The 21972-nt window shown below is 38.6% G+C and overlaps 1 protein-coding gene across 7 annotated transcripts in view; it reads right to left on the bottom strand.

Annotated features, from left to right (window-relative positions):
- PDE5A (phosphodiesterase 5A) overlaps positions 1 to 21972 on the bottom strand; it is a 141021-nt gene that overhangs the window by 74459 nt on the left and 44590 nt on the right. For all 7 annotated transcript variants that reach the window (XM_045468788.1, XM_045468760.1, XM_045468785.1 and 4 more), the window contains exons 4-7: positions 8605 to 8676; positions 6876 to 6965; positions 4400 to 4537; positions 2071 to 2138 (exon numbers count right to left, since the gene is read on the bottom strand). In XM_045468788.1, coding sequence (XP_045324744.1) covers positions 2071 to 2138; positions 4400 to 4537; positions 6876 to 6965; positions 8605 to 8676 — 368 coding nt within the window. The remainder of the gene's footprint in view (positions 1 to 2070; positions 2139 to 4399; positions 4538 to 6875; positions 6966 to 8604; positions 8677 to 21972) is intronic.

The following is a 21972-nucleotide window of genomic DNA, read 5'->3' as shown; positions in this document are numbered from 1 at the left end:
GTGAATATATTTACTTGTTTAAATGTATTAAATTTAGATATAGTTACTTATTTATCTTTGGTTGAACCATTTTAAAGGAAGGTACAGACATTCTAATACCTCATCCTTAAATACACCAGGATGAATCTTACAAAAATAAAAAGTTTCCTGCTAACCCCAATATCTTCCTAATTCCAAAGAAAAGTAACGATTATTCCCCCCATCAACATCTACAATCCAATCCACATTCAGATTTCCAATTTTTCTCAAAAACTTTCTTTTGATAGTTGTTTTAATCAAAATAACCAAAATTCATGCATTGCATTTGGCTATCACATCCAAGATAGTACTTCCCTCCATTTTGTTCAATGACACTGACTTTTTGAAGAGACCAGGCCAGTTATCTTACAGAATGTTCTATAGTTTAGATTTGCACAGAGGTTATCTTCAAAGGACTCATGGTCACTGAAGCTAATAGCCCTTTTACTAATAACATTTTACTTTTACTAATAGCAATACCATTCACTACATGAAATAATTCTCTAATAGGTTAACTGTAGTAAAAAATATCAAATATCAAATAGTAAAGTTTTAGTATCAAATAGTAAAGTTAGGACAATGTTCTATTTCCATGATCATATGAAGCTTTTACATATAACATCAACAATTAGGGATAAAATAACATTGAGAAATTTGAGATAAGTTATTTAAGAGGGTGAAATAATTTGAAACAAATGAACAATGAAAACTGTGATAAATAACACTATACCTAAGAATTCCAGTCACTTTACCCTGCAGACTTGTATTCCTCAGAATAGCCTATCACTTAAGCAAAAAACACCAGTTTTTTACTAAGGATGGAAAAGGGAATCTGAGAAAGAACATTTGGTAGTTTATTCTAAGCCCTTATCAAAATTCTTCAAAAAGCACAAATAAAATTGGGGCAATGATATCTCTAACCTCAATCTTATAAATATTTTCTATTATCCAAGTGACAATTAACCACAACAAAAAATTAATACAAATTTTTAAATTACAGAAAATATGACAAACACATGAGCTGCAATAGAGATCTGATTTGATTCTAGCCTTTGGGTATATGTATTGGTGTGACAGAGATCATAGGCTTCCTTCTGTTACTAGTTAAATCCCTGTGGCTGGTTACAAATCACAGCACACTTGAAGAGAAATTTGTTCAGAAGCCTATAAAATTTCCAGTGAGTGTCCAATATTCAATGAAAAATATAACTGCAATATAAACTTGTGGGCCTTAAATGAGTCAGTCCACAAAAATATTGTACATAGGTCTATACTAATTTTGACACCATTCACTATATCGGGAATTCTCCAATAGGTCAACTGTAGGGGTTAAAAACACTGGAACTTTGTCATCAAAGCGTAAAGTATTTTCAGGAATAAAATTATTGGTTGGTGGGGTGGGGGAAAGCATCCCATAGCTTCTATGTCTTAAACAGGTCACAAAATAACTATTTAGCCAGTATTATATATACAGTTAGCCCTTAAACGATGGGGGGTTAGGAGTGCCAATACTCCACATAATAAAAACTTCACATATAACTTTGGACTCCCCCAAAACTTAATAACTACTCTTGACCAGAAGCCTCACTCGTAACATATACAATTGATTAACACACATTTTGTATGTTATATGTATTATATACTGTATTCCTTTCTATGTTTATTTATTTCTCTTGAATGTGAGCATGAGTGGGAGAAGGGCAGGGAGAGAGGGAGGGAGAGAGAGATCCCAAGCAGGCTCCACACTCAGTGTAGAGCCTGATGCAGGGCTCAATCCCACAACCCTGGAATCGTGACCTGAGCCAAAATCAAGAGTGGGATGCTCAACCAACTAAGCCACCCAGGCACCCCTTTATACCGTATTCTTACAATAAAATAAGCTAGAGAAAAGAAAATGTTACTAAGGAAATCATAAGGAAGAGAAAATACATTTATAGTAGTGTACTGTATTTATTGAAAAAAGTCCATGTATAAGTGGACCCACACAGTTCCAGTCATGTTGTTCAAGGGCCAGCTGGACTTTTGATAAAGACAGAGGAGAAGTTACCTTACCTTGTTAAAGTATCTGATGATTTTTCTAATTCTTCACACTCCATGTGAAACACACTAGAAAAAGAATCCTGAAAACAGAGGACAACACGGACTGAGAAATAAGTTTGACAATGTAATGAAATCTATCTAGATACACACATGTAAGTGTGTGCAACTGAGGAAAGATGACAATACTTGTGATATTTTTCAAGTTAGACTAAACTGACACAAGTACTCCGTTCCTGACAGCCTCAAGTTGCCTTCCCATGTTCTTACCAGTTTCTGATATTCACTTGCAAAACACTCATTTGCGTACTACTTGTTTTTTGTTTTTCTACCAGGTGTTAATGAATATGGTAGCTTCAAATTTTCTCCATAGTTATTCAAAATCCACGTTTTAGCTTTTATGCATATATTGATTGCTGTTGATAGATCTTTTTAAAAGACATATTTTATGAGATCATTAAAATAATTGTGAAGATTAGCAACACAGAGAAATACTTTGGAAGTTACATTAAAAAACAGAATACATATTCATACCCATGCTACATTTGCAACTGAATAAAGAATTGGAGGGAAACACACAAATAAAACAATGATATTAGTTTCATTTGGGGAGAGAAGAACTGAGTCCTTTCTTCCCTACATTTGGATTTTTGCTCATGTTGAAATCTTTTTAAACAAAAAGTTATTTTACAAATGGACATCAAGCCACTTGATTCCCAAACTCAACAAATTAAGTTGGTTTAAAAAGTGAACAAAATACATTAATGTTCACATTGCTGAGCTATACTGCAAAGCACCAATGATCCAAGTCAGTTGCTGCCATGGCAGATGTTAACCGGTAGGCGCATGAGTTGAATGTTAATTAAAGTGATATTTAAGTTGTCTAAAAAAGCAGTGTTTTACGTATAACTTTCAAAAATTAAATGCTAAAGAACAGGTCATGGAGCAAAAACTGTAAATCGACTTACTGCATTAATGAGTTCTGACCTGAACTTTAAAAGGATAGCTACTTGCAATCATCTCCGTATTAAGGACTTTGTAACTGACTGAAACTATGAAATAGTATCTAAGAGAATACTGGCTACCTTACCACAGTAAATTCTCATTTGATATCCGGTTAATGAGACTTAGACACCCATACACCACAAAATGATCCAGAAAATGTTGAGTCATATAGTACAGTCTTACTATCTAAAACAATTTTTGAAATTTTAATATAAATATTATATATCTTTTATTATTCTACTTCCCCAAAACCCCATCAATTCAGATATCATATATGGATTACAGCAGACTACACAAGTGGTGACCCCCACTCTCTTTCCTAACCCACCAATGAAGAGCCTATTCTCAGGGTCTAAAGGAAAAAGAAAATAAATGACATAAAAAGATATATCCCAGAAGTAGTGGTTCATAGGTAAAAAGGGAAAGAAACTGCACAGAGGAAAACTGCTTTAGGCTAGGAGCTCTGATTCTAACCATGAATTCAACTGGCCTGTCTAGAAGCAACCAGCACTCGGTGAGAATACTCCATCTTTCCACACACATCTGTTTCTTTACATTACACATCAATGGATTGAAATATGCCAATTAGAACAGTTTAGTGGTTTTCCACTGCTGGTAAAGGATTTAGGACTAACAAGTACCTTTAATAATATTGCCTCTATTGGGCCTGCCCTTTGGTTTCTAGCCGATTTCTGATAAAAAGAAAATTTTATTCCCAACCCACTCAGAATGGGGGTCTACTTGTTCATCGCAACCAGGGCACCACCGTTCCTGATCACAAAAGGTCTGCACACCATAATGACAATGTATTTCTCCATCAAGGTAATGTAGTCATTGACAAAAGCAACACACGGATATTCCCATGGTAACCACTTAGTGGAGGGACACAAAGGTGAAATGGTGCATGGAAGGCATCCTATCACCTCACCTCTATTCCTGTTCAACCAGAACAGCTCATACTCTTTTTTTAAATTTTTTTTTTTCAACGTTTATTTATTTTTGGGACAGAGAGAGACAGAGCATGAATGGGGGAGGTGCAGAGAGAGAGGGAGACACAGAATCGGAAACAGGCTCCAGGCTCCGAGCCATCAGCCCAGAGCCCGACGCGGGGCTCGAACTCACGGACCGCGAGATCGTGACCTGGCTGAAGTCGGACGCTTAACCGACTGCGCCACCCAGGCGCCCCCAGAACAGCTCATACTCTGATTGGCTTTGCAAAAACAATAAACAGTTAGGTTTTAGCGAGAGATTTGAGGCTAACATGAGGTTTAAAAGCTGTGCTTTAAGGAACATAGGTTTCTGTCTTTCTAAAAATAAAGAAGTCATACTCTGTACTCACGGAGCAATCTTCATCCACTATGAAAATGGTGCATTTCTGCACCTGCATGAAAGAGATAATAGTGGCAGCTATTTTCTTTAGAATTACTTCTAATGATTGCTGTTCTTCAAAAATTAAGCTAGCAAGGTCAAGCAGCACCTAGACAAGAAAATTTAGTTTATTATTTAGTATTTGTTTGTAATTATTAAAGCCATACAATGATTTTTACAATTTATAAGTTGTTTATTTATAGTCTAACAAGTTGCAACCAAGTTTGCATTCAAGTATTAAATACGTAAGTCTTTATTTACCACCAGAGCTTCCATACTGATTGTTAGTACAGTTAGTATAGTGATTACAATCACAGACTCTGAAACCGGAGTCATCAGTTTTTCATCCTGCTTTCCCTCCCTGTGAGCTTTGTGATGTAGGGTCAGTTCCTTAAAAATGGGGATAATAGTAATAATAATATCAAATCGTAGGATTATTGTAAGCACTAAATAAGTGAACATTTCTAAAGCATTTTGAATACTATCTGATACATAAAACACACTATCATTGCTGTTGTTCCAAACTTCTGAGATCAACAATTATCAGCATTTTCACATAGCACAGTTAATACTGTCCAAAACAGACAAAATTTGAAGAGCTCCTTTTGTGTTTTTTCCTGGTAATTTCTCTTTCCTTTGAATTCCATAGAATGTCTTCTAATCTCACGGAATATCTGTGTATAGAGGAGGAAGAAAGGGTGTCAAAGAAAATTGAGGAGATGCTATGCTAGCTGAGCCTGAGAGATAAGCAGGCATCATTTGGGTGAAGTGGGAAAGGGAAATATTTCAGTCAAAAGCAACTAAATTGAGAGAGGGTAGCATACACTACAAGTCTTAATCAAGTTTTAAGAGAAGCTATAGAGTGTGAGGAGGAGAGTTGGGGAGATGAGATTGCAGACTCAAGTGGAGAAGGAATCTCAAAAGCCCTGTATGTCTTTGGAAGCAGTTTGGACTATGATGGACTGCAGGAAGAAAGTAACAGGCTTGTATCTGTGTTTGTAAAAATGGGGACTAGATTAATAGGTGGCAAGAACAGAGCAGGGAGACCAGGTAGGAAGATACTGTAGGCGAAGGCAATGGAAGATCCAATACTTTATTAACGCAAGATCTAAAAAGAGAAAATATAGGGTGGGAGAGAGGAATTATCAAAGAAGTAATGAAAAAGAATTACATAGAAAGGAAGGGTCTAAGCCTCCAGATGGAAAGGGATGACCAGGTACCAGTATGACAAATGAAAAAGAGTCATATTATAAAATTAACTTGTAAAAAGAAGATATAGAGAAATGATATGAAAAGCTTAGACAAAAAACAAAACAAAACAAAACACCTACACAGAGCCAAGGGTCAGTACAACAGGGACGCTAGTTAGAAGACAAAAGCACCACCCCTAAATTCTGAGAAAGTGATTTTTCAGTTTATAATTTTATACCCAGCCAAACTGGTAGGATGATATAATAGGCATTTTCAAACATGCAAGGACTCAGAAAACTTACCCGATCAATACTCTTTCTCAAGAAATTAATTGAGAATATGTTGCAATAAAACAAGGGCATAAACTGAGAAAGAAGGAGTTATGGGATCCAGTGGACAACCAGTGGAGCCCTTCTGAGAAAGCAGTGAAGGAAAATTCTATGATGACACCTATACAGCAGGCAGGGGAGATATAGTTCAGCTTGGAAGAGAAATGGTGGAAAACCTCAACTTTGAGATCTCCAAGGAAAAGAACTCAACAGTATGCCTTAAATAATGGGGAGTATGGGGGAAAAACTAACAACACGAGGGCTACTCTATACTCAGGGGAAAAGTTCAAGGGGAAAAAAAGGAATGGAATTCAGAAACATCATGAAAAACTGAAAGTTGTGTAACAAATGTAATATGAACATTTACATAGTCACGGTACTTATAAACACTTTATTTTAAATCACAACTTGAGAATTAAACTAAAGCTTACTAAAAGTTAACCATGGTTGTAGAACAACATATATGTTATCAATGTGGGCAACAGAAAAAGGTCTGATGAGAAAAGCAGAGGCAAGTCATGGCAGTTGGGAAGGAAAGATGAGGGATGTTAAGATCCTCATTTTACAAAGCATAGAATCAACAGATGATGTCTCTAGTTGATAGGGCAAGAACTAAAAGCCGTATCTAACATTATTAATGCAACCCATCCAGTAACTTAAAACAGATGTAATGATACTAGTGGAACAGGATAATGGCAAGTATAGAGTGATGTAAATCAAATAAATCCACGTCTTTTAAGTTAATGAATATTTTCTAACAGTGATAAAGCAACAGAGCATGGAATACAGGAAATGGAAAAAATTATTAGAAGATACAGCTAAAATATTAAGTGGATTTTTAATCATACACATATTTTACCTGGATAAAAATTTAACAATTTTTTAAAAAGAGAATTCCTATACGCTCTCTTTAGTAATCAGACTTGCCTGATTTCTCTTGTTCTCCAGCAGTGAAGTCTCATAGAGTTGAGCATTATGAAGAACAATACCACAAAATGCCAAATAGGCAGCAAAGTCCTAGAAAACAGGGAAGACAACAGCCAAATTAAGAACTGTCTACAAAACTGTCTTGTTATACTGTCTGAAACACAGAAGGCATCCCGAAGTATTTATAGCTGAAATAAATATTAGAAAGCCCAAAGGGTCCAAGTTAATTCTGCACAGAATTAGGAACTGATGCAGAGCAAGTGTTAGCTAACTGGTATAGTAAGTAGATGACCAGTATTAACACCATCTCCTAAAGTCATACACTAGTTACAAATTACCAAGGAGAAAATGGGAGGGAGTAGGACACAGATCTCTTCATGCCATTTGAAACCGAAATTCACCCTATGCAAAATTTGGTGTTGTCTCTGAATGATATTAAGAGCTGGATCTGTGCTGAGACTATATAAATAGCCTGTAACTTATTACTGGGGCTAATGAAAGCTAACATACTTATTGGGAGAATACTGGCAGAAATAGTCCCATATGTTGTATAAAATATTAGCTTCAGTATGTTTTTTAACACAGATCGTCATCCACAGTACACTATTTTATAGGGGTATGCTCACAATTATATTAATTATTGACTAAAACAAGTCTGTCCATGGCATACTTTATATACAATTATACTTATTTTGCCCAGAGATAATACAGCCTACGAATGCAACTCTTTCAAGAAGGGATTACCTTAATGGGAAAATGATGAAATATAAATATAAAGCCATTCTAGAACCATGTTTCCCACCAAATATTCTCAGGTGTCATTAACAGAATAGGAGACTAGATGTCTATTACACTGATTTTAAAAGGTACTTGCTATGTTCTGAAGAAATTAAAACATGGGGACCAACATAAGTGCCAGTACGGCCTACACCATGGAGACAAAAATAACTCTGTCTTGTTTGAATGTCTTCCAAACGTTCCTACTAATTTTCAGGGGAGGGACATAAATAGCGACAGTCTTGAATAAGAAGAATTCAGTAGGCTCCACGATATACATATAATTACATATTCAGGAAGAGAAATAATAAAACCTACTGACAGAATGAAGTTATAAACAGGTTTAGGGGCTTCCGTCCTTAAACGGGAAGCATGTCGATGTGGTGCATGGAATGTATTCCTTCAGAGTTGGATGGGAAGAGTAATAAAATAATGCTGACTGCCGCTCTTTCTGAAGCTAAATTCACATCATCCAGCCTGAATTCACACCTTGGCGCCCCACCGTCTGTGTGCAAAGCTTATAAAACATTCTGAAATTTGCTTCCCCAGGAGGCAATTCCAATTTTTAGCTGACCTGGAGTTCTGAACTTGGAGCTTCAGGGGTTTTTACTCAGTGTTGAATTTATTTATAGCAGTGATGAAAGGTAAATTAGATAGTTAAAATACCGTGTCACCCTCTGTATGGCCCCAACATGCACACAGCCCTTGGAGGGCAGGGGACTTGGTGACACAGTGAGGAGGTAGTTGGGGGTTTCTGAGGACTGACTACCCCTAGGACCTCAAAGTCAGCACTGTAGTTAGCCGTAGGAAAGAGACACTTTTGAACATTTCAGATCATTTTAAACCGTGATTTTTTTGTGATCAACAATTTCAGCAATAGCTAAGTCTATATACACTAAAAAGAGAAAGCATCTTCCTACACTGACATCACAGCAGACATAAGTTTTGGTACCTTTTCATCTTTTTCAGTGAATGTCCCACCATTTCCCGATCTCTTGTTGATGGCCTGGGCTACACCAACAACCTGGTATAAGGACAAAAAAGTGGCAATTTCACTGACTGAAATTACTGGTATAAATTCACCAAAATGTGTTTATGGAGGGATTTCTACATGTACTTTTTTTGTTTTTTTTAACGTTTATTTATTTTTGAGACAGAGAGAGACAGCATGAACAGGGGAGGGGCAGAGAGAAAGGGAGACACAGAATCTGAAACAGGCTTCAGGCTCTGAGCTGTCAGCACAGAGCCCGACGCGGGGCTCAAACTCACTGACTGTGAGATCATGACCTGAGCCGAAGTCGGACGCTTAACCGACCAAGCCACCTAGGCGCCCCTACGTGTGCTTTAAAATAGCAACAAACTTTGAAACCAAAACAAAACCCCTCAGTTTTGAACTAGTTCTGTATCATTTGCTACATCCTTTTTTTTTAAATTTATATATTTTAAATGTTTATTTATCTATTTTGAGAGAGAGAGAGAGAGGGAAAGAGAGAGAATGCAAGCCGGGAGAGTGGCACAGAGAAAGGGAGAGAGAATCCCAAGCAGGCTCCATGCTCAGCGTGAGTGAGCCGATGTGGGGCTCCATTCCACGATAATGAGATCATAACCTGAGCCGAAGTCAAGAGTCGGAGACTTAACTGACAGAGTTACCCAGGTGCCCCTGTCTTGTCTAATAAGAATTCGAATGTTGTCAGCTTTTTGGGTCCCACCATATTTGATTCTGTGACTTCACTCTGCATTGTGGGAAATATTGTTGGCCATCACATTTTAAGTGAATATTTTTCAAGATTTTTGGATGAAAAATAAACTGTAAATTTCTGTCACATCCAAATTAAATGTGTGATAAAATGAACATGTTATATTAGCTTTAAATATAATATTTCAGGGGCGCCTGGGTGGCGCAGTCGGTTAAGTGTCCGACTTCAGCTCAGGTCACGATCTGGCGGTCCATGAGTTCGAGCCCCGCGTCAGGCTCTGGGCTGATGGCTCAGAGCCTGGAGCCTGTTTCTGATTCTGTGTCTCCCTCTCTCTCTGCCCCTCCCCCGTTCATGCTCTGTCTCTCTCTGTCCCAAAAATAAATAATAAAACGTTGAAAAAAAATTAAAAAAAAAAATAAATATAATATTTCAAATGGTTTAGTTAAACACGGTCTTTTACTAAAAATGATACAGGATCCAGTGGCCAATTAGGGTGAAAAATAATTTCTAATGTAGGGGTGTAGTCCAACTTCCTTTGAAACTTCTGACCTTAAAAATTGTTTTACCCCCAATAGGCTTATTTTTGGGAAAAGAGGTTTTCTTGAAAACCCAACACAGGAATTAACAGGCTGAGTCTTACTTCCAATGAATCAAAGGTAAACTGTATCTTAAGAAGACTGAGCTCAAACTCTGGGAATATGTCTTAAATTTCCACAAAAGGTGTAGCAACACTTTAAGAACCTTCTCTTCCTTCTGCTTGAAAGTGTATTTTACTTACCTGTTTAGTTCCAAATTCAGTCTGAATAATTGCTTTAGTCTTTTAAAGACCTTCAAAACTTACCTTTTGTTTTTTTCCTCCTTCCTCTTATGAATTCTACTTTCTCCTTCCTTGTGTGATTTAATATCAGTGGAACAGCTATTATCCCCTAAATGGTTACACTTTAGAAAAATAAAGCCCTTGGTTTTGTGTGTGTGGCTCACCCTTTTTTCCTCAGCTCCTTCTGGTCCCTTAGCTCTAAAAAACGATATAAAATTCTTGGCTAGGAGAGCAGAACAAGGAAGGGGAAATGCATTTTTATTTGATGTAGTTTTCTGATCTTCTCAACACCCTTCCTCCATGACCCATGACAGAGTAAAGGGATGTTAAAAAAAAAAAAAAAAAAGCAGAATTCTCCAATTGTCCTGTACCTTTTTGTTGTCCTTAGTTCAACTCTCCCTTTTTTTGTGTGTACCCTTTAGCTCTTGAAAATGGCTAACAGATGTTCAGATGCTCCCATCTCAATGACTAAATGCACACAAAAACTTATGTCTATGGTCAAAAATGTCTGGATTGCAGATTAGCATGTTCACCTGAGTGTAACTGACAGGAGCCACTTGAGGGTCACTGGGGTCTAATACACAGTGTGATCAGTACAGCCTGGTTATTTCAACTACTGAGGTGTCTACTCTGTACTGAGGAGAGACAACAGTGGGGAGAAAGACTACTCTGAAGGAGCTCTGGGTCAAGATCGGGTGATGCACAAACATACACTTAAGGCACATAGGACGGTGTGATCAGTTCAATGATACAGATGCCCACAGACTGCTATGAGTACAGAAGGGGGCACATAATATGGGTAAAGAGGCAGTTTCTCAGACATGATAACATCTGAGTTTTCATTTGTCTTTAGTAAACGGCTTTATAAAAGAAAGACTTAAATTTTAAATCTTCATTTTAAGGAAGGGAAGTTTACAAACAGATACAAAGAGTCTTAGGCAAACCTTCTCAGATGATTACGCAGTATAAAAAAGGATGTAGTAATGCACTACATGCATGTGGAGCTGTGTGAGGCAATGTACTCAAGATCGAAAGTAAAGTTCCCACTCATTCAAAAATAGAAAGACACAAAAAGCTAGTTGTTTATTAAATGGTCACCAAACTGTATTAACGTCTTAGTCGATCATGATGTCACCATAAATTGACAGTGAGAGAACAGTTAATTTCCTAGTCTTAAAAGAGGCAAATCAGTGGCATAATGCATTTTCTGAAATCAAGACCAGTAAAAATGATAACATTGGTCAGTTTAGATCACTAGAGTCTCTTGAGAATGAGAACAAAGCCGGTGTGGGCTAATGAGCTCATTATGGTCCAAGGCTGCAGGCTACAGATAACCCTCAACCTGGTCAGTGATCTGCAGACTGACCTGGGGTGGTAGGCGAGAGCTGGGAGGGGCAGGGGGTAAATATTTTCGAAGTGGGTCGGTGAGCATCAACCTCTACCAGAGAAGCAAGATCAAAGCATGGCCTGTTCCCAGTGTGCCTGCGGCAACTTCATTTAAGTAGAAGAGAACTTCAAACAAGGCTTCTTCGGTGCACTTGGAGATGATCCCTTCAGCTCTTCCTGTATTAAAGTTTGTATGCCAATTTCAACCTCAGTTTCAATCCGCACGTTTGATACTCAGAACTGTTTATATGATAAACATTTTTCTAACCATGGGCTGAAAAGTTTTCTCGGTAGTTAAAACAACAGTGTCCTTGAAACCATACTATCAGTCATTATTCACAATTTTCAACCAACACAAGAGTGTTCACATGGTTCAATAACTATTTTCCATTCTGGAATTTCTATCAGATTCATTTTTCAAATCTGTCTATTCCTCCTCCTCCTCCTTCTCTTATAAATCCTAAGTCCTTCATCTCTTTGCCTGAGAGTTCATCTTTAGCAAGGGCTGTTTTCCACAGGAGTCCCACCTTCCCTGAGTCATGAAGCATCTGTGCCCAGTGACTTCCTGTTTGTCTTGGCACTGCCTTGGGAGTGTGAATGTGAACTCCATACCTGTGTAGAGCACAGGCTCATGTTCTCATGGTTCACAGGTGCCTCTTCTTTCTCTCACAGCAGCAGGCAGGAGACAAGCTTCCTTGAGGCTTCTCCTGTCTGCTGGTGGAGTTTGCCAGGCCCATTTTCATGAATGAAACCATCACTCATCTAGGCTTCCCCTCCCTGCCCCTCCATGCTATTCCTGCAGAGTGTATGCATTCCATAGCCTGCGGATGCTACCCCTGGACATTCGTCACTATCCTGAATCTCAGATCCTCGTGAGCCCATCTGGCCAGGACTCCATGCTCACGTTTCTTATCTTGGGTTCCCCTCTGTGTCTGACACCTGTGGGTTTTCCCTTTCTTGAGCGCATCTGTAATTTGTAAACTTGTTTTTGGTAAAATTTTATCTTCTACTTGTTTGCAGAATTGTGGAGGGGTATTCTTCTGCATCTGTACAGTCTGGCCAACAGACCAGAAATCTTGTTTATAGGCTTTAAAGCCTACTTTGTATTCCCTCAACACCAGATCTTTACTATATTGAATTCCCCTGACCCACAATTTTTTTTCCCTCTAATATTAAACAAGATATTTACTTTTAGGCAATGTCATGGAATAAGGATTTCCAATGATGAATTTTTCAACCTTTCTGGTAACCAATTACTTCTCTTACTAATAATTTTACAGATTCAGATATTGAGGTTAATTTAAGAGACAATTAATTAAATATAACTGGTATTAAAAACACAGGCATGTTCTTCAAAGATTTATTAGACCAAGAACATATATCTAATACATACATGTGCCTCCATCCCCAGATGGATGACATTTTAAAAACAGCACTGATTTAAAAAAAAAAAAAAACAGGTAAAAATAGGAGAAAAAGCGTAGCATTTGTCCAAGATCACATAATTCAGCAAAAGACCAAAAAGAGTTTAATTCTCTGAAATTCAAGGATCCTAAGCAAAACTAGCACCTTCTGCCCTCCTTGTGTTGATTTCCTTCTTCAGTCATCTACTGCCCCTTTAAACAAATTAGCTCATTGTCTTCAAACCAAGTAACTGCTAACCACAGGCTTTTTAAATGTCAGTTTCGAACGATCGCCTTTATGGCAAGTGTGTGTCAGACCTCATATCTGAGAGGCAAAGCCCCTTAAAAGTATTAGTTTCCACATCAGAAAGCCCAATCACTCTGCCTACCTGCTGGCTACCTGGATCCTCAAATGGCAGTACTCTATGCTATTTTTTTTTTTAAGTACAAAGAAACTTCTGTTTTCTATTTTACTGGCACTTTGCACAGCATAAATGGATATTATGTCCTCACAGGGTCAAGTGTTCTTTTAGGAATGCAAAGGGCAAGACTTGACTCTCACTGAGTGAACAGTGTGGAATGTGACAGCTGGTCAATTCAGGGGCAACTGATCATTGCCACAGTGAGCAATTTCTTCTTCAATTAGCAGCTGCCCCAGACACTTACTGAGGCCATACATCAATCTCAATACACTTCCTTATTCTCAATTCCAGGGGACACTCAGGATGGAAGCTAAAAATGCAAGGGAAGAAAGGAACAGACTCTGCAATTTTTAGCTATCCTTCTCTCCCATCCATGGAATGCCACTATCATAATGACAGGGCCCCTAGACCAGGTATAACCTGAGCCAAAACCTTATTTCACCAAGAAAATCCAAATTTAATACATACAGGAGCCAGTGGAGAAGTCTCCCCAGTGTTTTTTCAAAAATTTACTTGACTCAGTCATTCATCCAACAAAAAGTATTTTTATTCAAAAAATAATCTCTGAGTCTCTCATATATCAGTGATTGTTCTGGGCAACGAAGACCCAGCAGAGCACAAGACAGATAGAAACCCATGTCCTCATGGAGGTGACATTCTACTTAGAGCATTAGGCTTGGAAGAGACTCTCACCCATATACCACCTTCTCCTTCTGTTTTACAAGTAAGCAAACTGAAAGTGACAGAGTTGGTATGACCAATCCGGGCTTTCTCACCTCTCTTCCAAATCCTAGACAATCATCAAATTATGGCCATAGTCCATGTGGTAGGCAAAATAATGTCCCCCAAAGATGTTCTCCTTCTAATCCCCAGAACCTGTGATTATGTTACCTTAAATGGCAAACAGGAACTTTGCAGATGCAATTAACTTAAGGATCTAGAGATGGAGAGATTATCCTGACTCATCTGGGTGGGTCCTCCAACTGTAATCACAAGCATCCTTATGAGGGAAAGCAGGAGGCAGAAGAGTTGGGAGTCAGAGATTTGAAGATGCTTGGCTGCAGGTTTTGAAGACAGAAGAAAGGGCCACAGGCCAAGGGATGTAAGCAGCTTGTAGAAGCTGGAAAAGGCAAGAGAACAGATTCTTCCCCTAGAGACTCCACACAGGAACACAATACTCTGACACCTTGATGTTAGCCCAGTGAGACCTGTTTTAGACTCAGACATCCAAAACTGTATGATAATACACTTGTGTGTTGTTTTAAGCCACTAAATTTCTGGTAGTTTTTTTTACAGAGGCAATAAGAAACTAACACATCCCATTAGAATCATTCTCCATTCCTTTTTCACTTTCCCTCACTCCATACTGTATCTTGTGCTTCACCATCTAAATCCTCACTCTCTTTGAGAGCCCTGACATATCATTGCTAATTGTTTTTCTGCCTTTAGTCGACCTTTGACACTCATGCCAAATTTATCTTCTTGGGACACTGCTCTGCACATACAAATCACCTTTTTACTCAAAACATTGTAACGTTCCATCCATCTAAAGGATGAAAACTGATGATGGATTCCACACCCTCAGCTTCAAACAAGATCACTTAAATGGGTCTTTGAATTAGAACGCTATGATGACCTTTGTTCACATCATTCCTTGAAATATTACCTTCCCCTTTCTCTACTGAGGCAGAGTCTACAGAAAGCTTCCCTTGAAACCTTTCTGAAATTCTGTGTGGCAGCTGGGTATGCCATACATTTCACAATGAGGTATTCTCATTTTTAACCTCGTTTTCTCTCCTCTCATCCCGGCTCTCCAACTAGATTGTTTTCTAAGGACATGATTTATATCTATGCCTTATTGTAGCATCGGTACTTTGCTTTGTCTCGAATGCACTCAATGCTTGATGGAGATTTGCTGTTGACGATAATGGGAAAGTGTCAGAGGGATCAAATACTTGTTAGGGTGATGTACTTACTCAACAATTCACATTCGAGTAATAGTTAATTATATCTGCCCATTTTCTTTCTCTGCCTTTTGCTTGATATTAAGTGATCTCTCCACATCTGAGAACTGATGTGGCAGTAAGAAGTTTATGCTCTTAATAATCCTTAGGAACTTAGGGCCTAGAAGGACTTCAGGAGAATGGCAAAGAAAAGCTTAAGATTGCTCGTTTTAACACTTAATTTTAAAAATACAGAAAATCACAGAGAATAAGATAGTAAACATCCATATCTCTGTCACCTAGAACAGTGGCAGTGTGGGGCTTGTTAAACACAGCTTGCTGGGCCCCACTCTACAGGTTCAGATTAGCAGATCTGGGTTGGGGCTCGAGAATCTGTATTTCTCAGAGCTCTCAGGTGATGCCACATGCTGCTGGTCCAAAGATAAAAGACACTTTGAGAATCACTGATAAAGAACTACGAGGTGTTAATATTTGAGGATGTTTCCTTTTTTAAATTAATCTAAGAAAATTAAATTGGACTTTCTCCTTCCAGGGCCATTCTTCTTTCTCCCGTCTTTCCTTCCCAGAGTCAACCCCTAACATTGCATTCCTAAGAAATATATGAATCTATAACAAGACCTAGTACTTTCATCTTTCAAAAAGGTTACTCAGATAAAATAATAAGAAATGCATAATTTTGCAACCTATTATTATATTCAATGTTGTTTTTCAGTCAGTTCATATATAGATCTAGTTCATTCATTTTATATATAATGTTTCATTCCATACCAAATTTTATTCATCTAATCCCCAAATGACGGATGTTTGGGTTGTTTCCAATTTTTTGCTATTAGAATTCTAAAAAACATCTACGGTGAACATCTCTATATGGGTCTGCTTGTGCACATACCTAAGAGTTTCTTTGTTGAAATCTTCAGAGGGATTACAGAAGTTATACCTTTACGAGCAATGCTTAAGAATTTTTGTTAACCTTACATTCTAACCAGCCCCTAGTATTATCAGGCTTTTAAATTTTTGGCCATCTGACAGCTCTACAAATGTGTTTCACTGTTGCTTTAATTTGCATCTTCCTGATTACTAGAGAGAATGAACAGCTTTAAATTTTTTATTATCTATTGGCTCTCCTGTGTTACCTATGTGTAATTTTGCAAATTGTGACCGTTCTGTTGTTGTTGGGCTTTTATTAATAAATTTGAGAATCAAGGTTTGATTTTTTTTAAATGACTAGCAAGACTGACTTTATTTGTTTGTGATCCATGTTATCCATTTATACGTATAAGCACCACTACACCTACTGTTTCTCTCAAGAATACGTTTATGGATCTTCCAAGGTTGCAGACAACACAAGTATGAATACAGGAGAAGTGGATGCTTTTACTTTATTCTCACAGCCCGAGAGGCTAGGAAGAGGCAGCCAAGTTGAAAAGAAACTTTGAGAAAGTTACAAGATATAAACAGCAATGCCCTTAGGATAACTGACATGAGAAATACATGATTAATGGCCAATATCTCTAATACAGTTAATAAATCTATCCCCAGCCAAAAAATTCATAATCCTAAAAAGTCTGCTATTTATAAAAGGGAGAAGGAAGGGCCTGCTATATGACAGGCACTTTGTATCTGTTAATTCATTTAACTTTTGCCACAACTCTTTCAGGTAGACACAATTATTCCCATTTTATCACAGAGGTAGCTGATGTTCGGAAAAGTTAAATAGGAGTCCAAGAATGTGCAGACCCAGCTGCTCTGCAGGTGTGATCCCAAACCTAGTTCTTTCTACTACTCCCCCCAAAGGGAAAGTGAAACCTGCACTAATATAAAATACAGGTTCTTAAGTACTATTCTTCAAAGGAATCGTGAAGACCAAGGATTTTGGAAATCTGCTGTCTGCAAATCCCATACATATGCTTATCTTGTTAATGTGTATTTTCACCAAAGGGAATAGAACAATTTCAAAGTTATAACTTTAAGAAACAAAGATCCAAAATGGCAGACAAATCAAAAGTTGTTTTGACTTCCATTATAAATCTTATGTCATATCTTTATATCCAAGAACCTCTTATGCAACATAAAAAGGTCCTGTATTTCAGGGATATATAATACACTCTCAAAAATAAGTAGATTCTTCAAGAAAAACCAGAATTAATCTATGGTAACAGGAATCAGCACAGTGTTGTCCATAGTTTGTGAGATATCTTAATTGGGGTGTTAGCTTCACAGATGTATACACACTTGTCAAACTCATCAAATTGTACACTAAGATCTGTGTACTTCACTGTATATAAAACTTAACTCAGTTTTCAAAAGTCTTAAAGTAATTTTTTTAATTGTAGAGAGAAAGTATGAGCTGGGGACAGGGGCAGAGAGAGAGAGAGAGAGAGAGAGAGAATCTTAAGCAGGCTTCATGCTCAGCATGGAGGCTGAGCAAGGTTTGATCCCATGACCTTGGGATGATCTGAGCCAAAATCAAGAGTTGGACGCCCAACAGACTGAGCCACCCAGGTGCCCCTTAAAAGTAAATTTATAATTGCTGATGGTATATGAAAGTGATGGTCCTTGAACTGAGTTCCCAGCTGTCTTGGTAATGTTGAAGCAGACAGAGGTTCTGACCACTTGCTCTGTGGTATTAGGCAGAATGGATGTTCCCCAGATAGGGCCAGAACAAGTCCGGCCTCTGGGGGTCAGTAGCTGTCCTGCCCTAGGAACATCCAGTGGGAGTGGTGCCAACCCGAGACTGGGTTCCTTCCAGACAAGGGGATGCTGGGCATAATTCTTGATCCTAGTGTTTATTCTCATCCCTTTACACAAAAAATCCCTCTCCCCTGCCAAATACTAAACTCTCTGCCTCACTAGCTTTTGAGCAACGAGGTAAAAGTCTTAAATCTAGAACCACAGGAGCCTTTTGCCTTCTTATTAGACCTTTCTGTCCCTTGGGATACAGAGCCTCAATCCTGAGACAGAGCAGCACGTGGCCACTGTGCAAAGTCTCCTTACATGACTTTAAAAATTGCCAGAGACACGAAAGTTACATGGCAGAGAAGAGCCTGCCGTCTTTCCCATGGCAGGGTATGTTCAGTGTTTACCGTTATTTAACTTTCCATTCCCCCATTTGTCTGGCCTGGCCACCCTTCATAAAGGGAGGAAACGGACATTTTTCTGAACCTTCACTAGGTGAAGAGCTCAGTGGTGGGCACTGTCACATTCCTTGTCTCACTAGGACCTTTAAAACCACCCTCTGTGTTTGTACTTCATGTTGAAACCTTACAGATGAGTCACCTAAGGCACAGAGAGGTGAAGAAACTTGCTCAAGGAATCGCTGATCATTAAGCCAGCACTCAAGACTAAATCATTTTTGCTACAAATTCAGAGCTCTCTCTTTCAAACTCTCTCTCCCTCTCTCTCTCTGCCTAATTGGGACTAAGTCCAAAATAACAAAAAATACTATAGATTTGATGTACATTATATAACTGTACTTTGTGTCAGAATAAATCTACCACTGTTTGTGCCCACCCTTATACATGATATTGCCAAAAATGCCTTCAGAACCTGGGATCTATTTGATAACTAAGATTTATTTTCAGGGTGGTGTCCTGCAATCTGCCAGCTGCTGGCCTGCACAGCACAGGCTTACCTCCGGATGGTGTTGTTAGATTTGGACTCTGTTAAACCAGGGTCAAGTCTGTTCCACCACTGCCTGCACTTGTAAGAGGTCCACGTCTCTACAGCCTGGTAAGATGCTGTACTAATAAACCTTCTTGATAATTACACAGTAAAGTGGTGTGCCCATAGTGTGCACTAAACACAAACAGAAGAGAAGTAACACAGCAAAAGTGGCAAAAAAAAAGCAAGTTTCATGCATCAAAACACAAAATAGGCTGAATCTCATTTACAAACTAGAGCTGGCATCAAAGATTTTGTGAGACCATCTCCTTTGTTAAAGTTGAACTGAGTATTCACATCCCTGCTCTCACCTGTACCGGTCCAGCTAACCAGCTCCCGGCCATGAGAAGCTAGATACCCATATCATTTAGCTTAAGAGATCCAGATCCAGGGCAAAAAGAATGTATGTGCATATTTATGATCTTTATTTTTTTTTTTTTTTACATTCAACAAATCCTTCACATAGAGAATATAGCCTGTTATGTCACCATAGCCAAAACATAATTTTATTTCTAGGTGTTTTTTCCTTCACATGGAAGATGAGCCTGCGAAGGTAATCATACATGAAAGTTCATATGCAGACATCTGTCTCACTAGCAAAACTCCTAATTGTAGGTGCTGCTGGCAAAAAAAGACATGCCCTCCCCCACACAGCTGTGCCAGATAATATACAAAGAAGTTAACAGTATTTGGAATCATTGTTTGCAACTCTGCCTTTTATTATTATATTATCCCAGTCTGTAATTTGCATTTTCAAAAACTAAAATAGGAAAAGAGCTGGGTGGTAGCTTTTCAGGTACAACCATTAATAAAGATGAAAGAAGGTAATTACTTCATGGTAAGAAAAATGCAGCCTTAGAATAAAGATGATGTGGGTCTATATTCCAGTTCTGCCACAGAGAAGACACGTAATATTGGGAAATTTCCTGTATTTGACCAAGTCCACCTTTCCTCATCTAAAATGGAGATGGTACATCAGGGAAATACAAATCAAAACTACCATGAGATACCACCTTACACCTGTCAGAATGGCTAACATTAACAACTCAGGCAACAACATATGTTGGTGAGGATGCAGAGAAAGAGGATCTCTTTTGCATTGTTGGTGGGAATGCAAACTGGTGCAGCCACTCTGGAAAACAGTATGGAGGTTCCTCAAAAAACTAAAAAGAGAACTACCCTACGACCCAGCAATTGCACTACTAGGCATTTATCCAAGGGATACAGATGTGCTGTTTCGAAGGGACACATGCACCCCCATGTTTATAGCAGCACTATCAACAATAGCCAAAGTATGGAAAGAGCCCAGATGTCGATCGATGGATGAATGGATAAAGAGGATGTGGTATATATACACAATGGAGTATTACTCGGCAATCAAAAAGAATGAAATCTTGCCATTTGCAACTATGCAGATGGAACTGGAGGGTATTAGGCAAGTGAAATTGGTCAGTCAGAGAAAGACAAAAATCATATAACTTCACTCATATGAGGACTTTAAGAGACAAAACAGATAAACATAATGGAAGGGAAACAAAAAGAATATAAAAACAGGGAGGGGGACAAAACAGAAGAGACTCAAAAATATGGAGAACAAACTGAGGGTTGCTGGAGGGGTTGTGGGAGGGGGGATGGGCTAAATGGGTAAGGGGCACTAAGGAATCTACTCCTGAAATCATTGTTGCACTATATGCTAACCTGGATGTAAATTTTTAAAAACAAAAAAAATTAATATAGAGATGGTAATATCAACAAAAAGTATTATTACTGAGCTCTGAAGAGTCAGCATGAAGCTCCCAGCCATAATGCCATTTAACACGTGGCCTTGATTAAATTTCTACTTGCCATCCTTTAACTTGTCAATCTGTTTTGGATACCATGCATCAAGCTGGCAGAGAAAAACTTCTGCAAAAGAAGTTCTTAGGTAAACCAGATTACTGCATACCACAAATGCAGTTTAAACATCACCTCCTCTGTGAAGCCTGCTCTGGTGGAGCGTACAGTTTAGTGAGGAGAAACAGAAACACACCAGTAAGTTAATATGTAGTGTGTCAGATAGTGATTAAGTGCTTAAGTATTATGGAGAAAACAGAACAGGGATGGAAGTAATGGTTTAAATTCAATAAGGATGGACAAGGAGAGTCTCCCTGAGATGTCATTTGAGGAAAAGCCCAAAGGAGATGAGAGAGTGAACCATGAGGACAACTAGGGGAGACACTTCCAGACAGAGGGAACAGTATGTGCAAAGGCTCTGGGGCTGCAGCTTACCTGATTACTGAGACACAGCAAGACTGCCAGTGTGTTGGAGAGGATGGGAAGCCGAATAACAGGAGAGGAGATAAGAGGAGCATCAGGAGACAGGGCATGTGGAACTTTTCTTCTGGGATAAGGTGGTATGAGACAGTTCTGATGAGGGGAGTAATGGGCTCTAACAAGTTTTATAAAGTTTGTGTTCAGAATTGAGTGTAAGGACTCAAAGGCTTGAGGCGGGGACACTAGTTAAGGAGTTACAGTAGTAGCTCAGGGGCTTACATATCAAGTGCCTTGAACCAGGGTGACGGAGGTGCAGGTGGAGAACAGTGATGGAAGGGAAAACCGACAGTGTTTACTGGTGAGTTAGATGTCTACTGTGCGAGAAAGAAAGAGGGCAGAGATGGCTTCAAGGAATTTAGCCAGAATGAGAGAAGTCGTTAAGTGTGGTGGGGATGATCATGGAGCAGGTTTGGTGGGAAGGGGGATCACGAGTTTGGTGTTCAATATGTTAAGTTCAAGATGCCTGTTAGACATGCAGAGGCAGAGAAGTAAGCAGTTGAACAGAAGACTTTATTTCATTGTTTTTTAAGTTTACTTACTTATTTTGAGAGAGAGAGCAAGTGGGGAAGGGGCAGAGAGAAAGGGAGACAGAATTTCAAGCAGGCTCTGCGCTGTCAATGCAGAGCCTGATGGGGCACTTGAAGTCACGAACCGTGAG

Source organism: Leopardus geoffroyi, chromosome B1 (genome assembly GCF_018350155.1).
Source record: "Leopardus geoffroyi isolate Oge1 chromosome B1, O.geoffroyi_Oge1_pat1.0, whole genome shotgun sequence".
In the NCBI taxonomy this organism is placed as follows: Eukaryota; Metazoa; Chordata; class Mammalia; order Carnivora; family Felidae; genus Leopardus; species Leopardus geoffroyi.
Note: the sequence above shows the minus strand (reverse complement) of the source record. Positions and strands in the feature narration are given on the sequence as shown.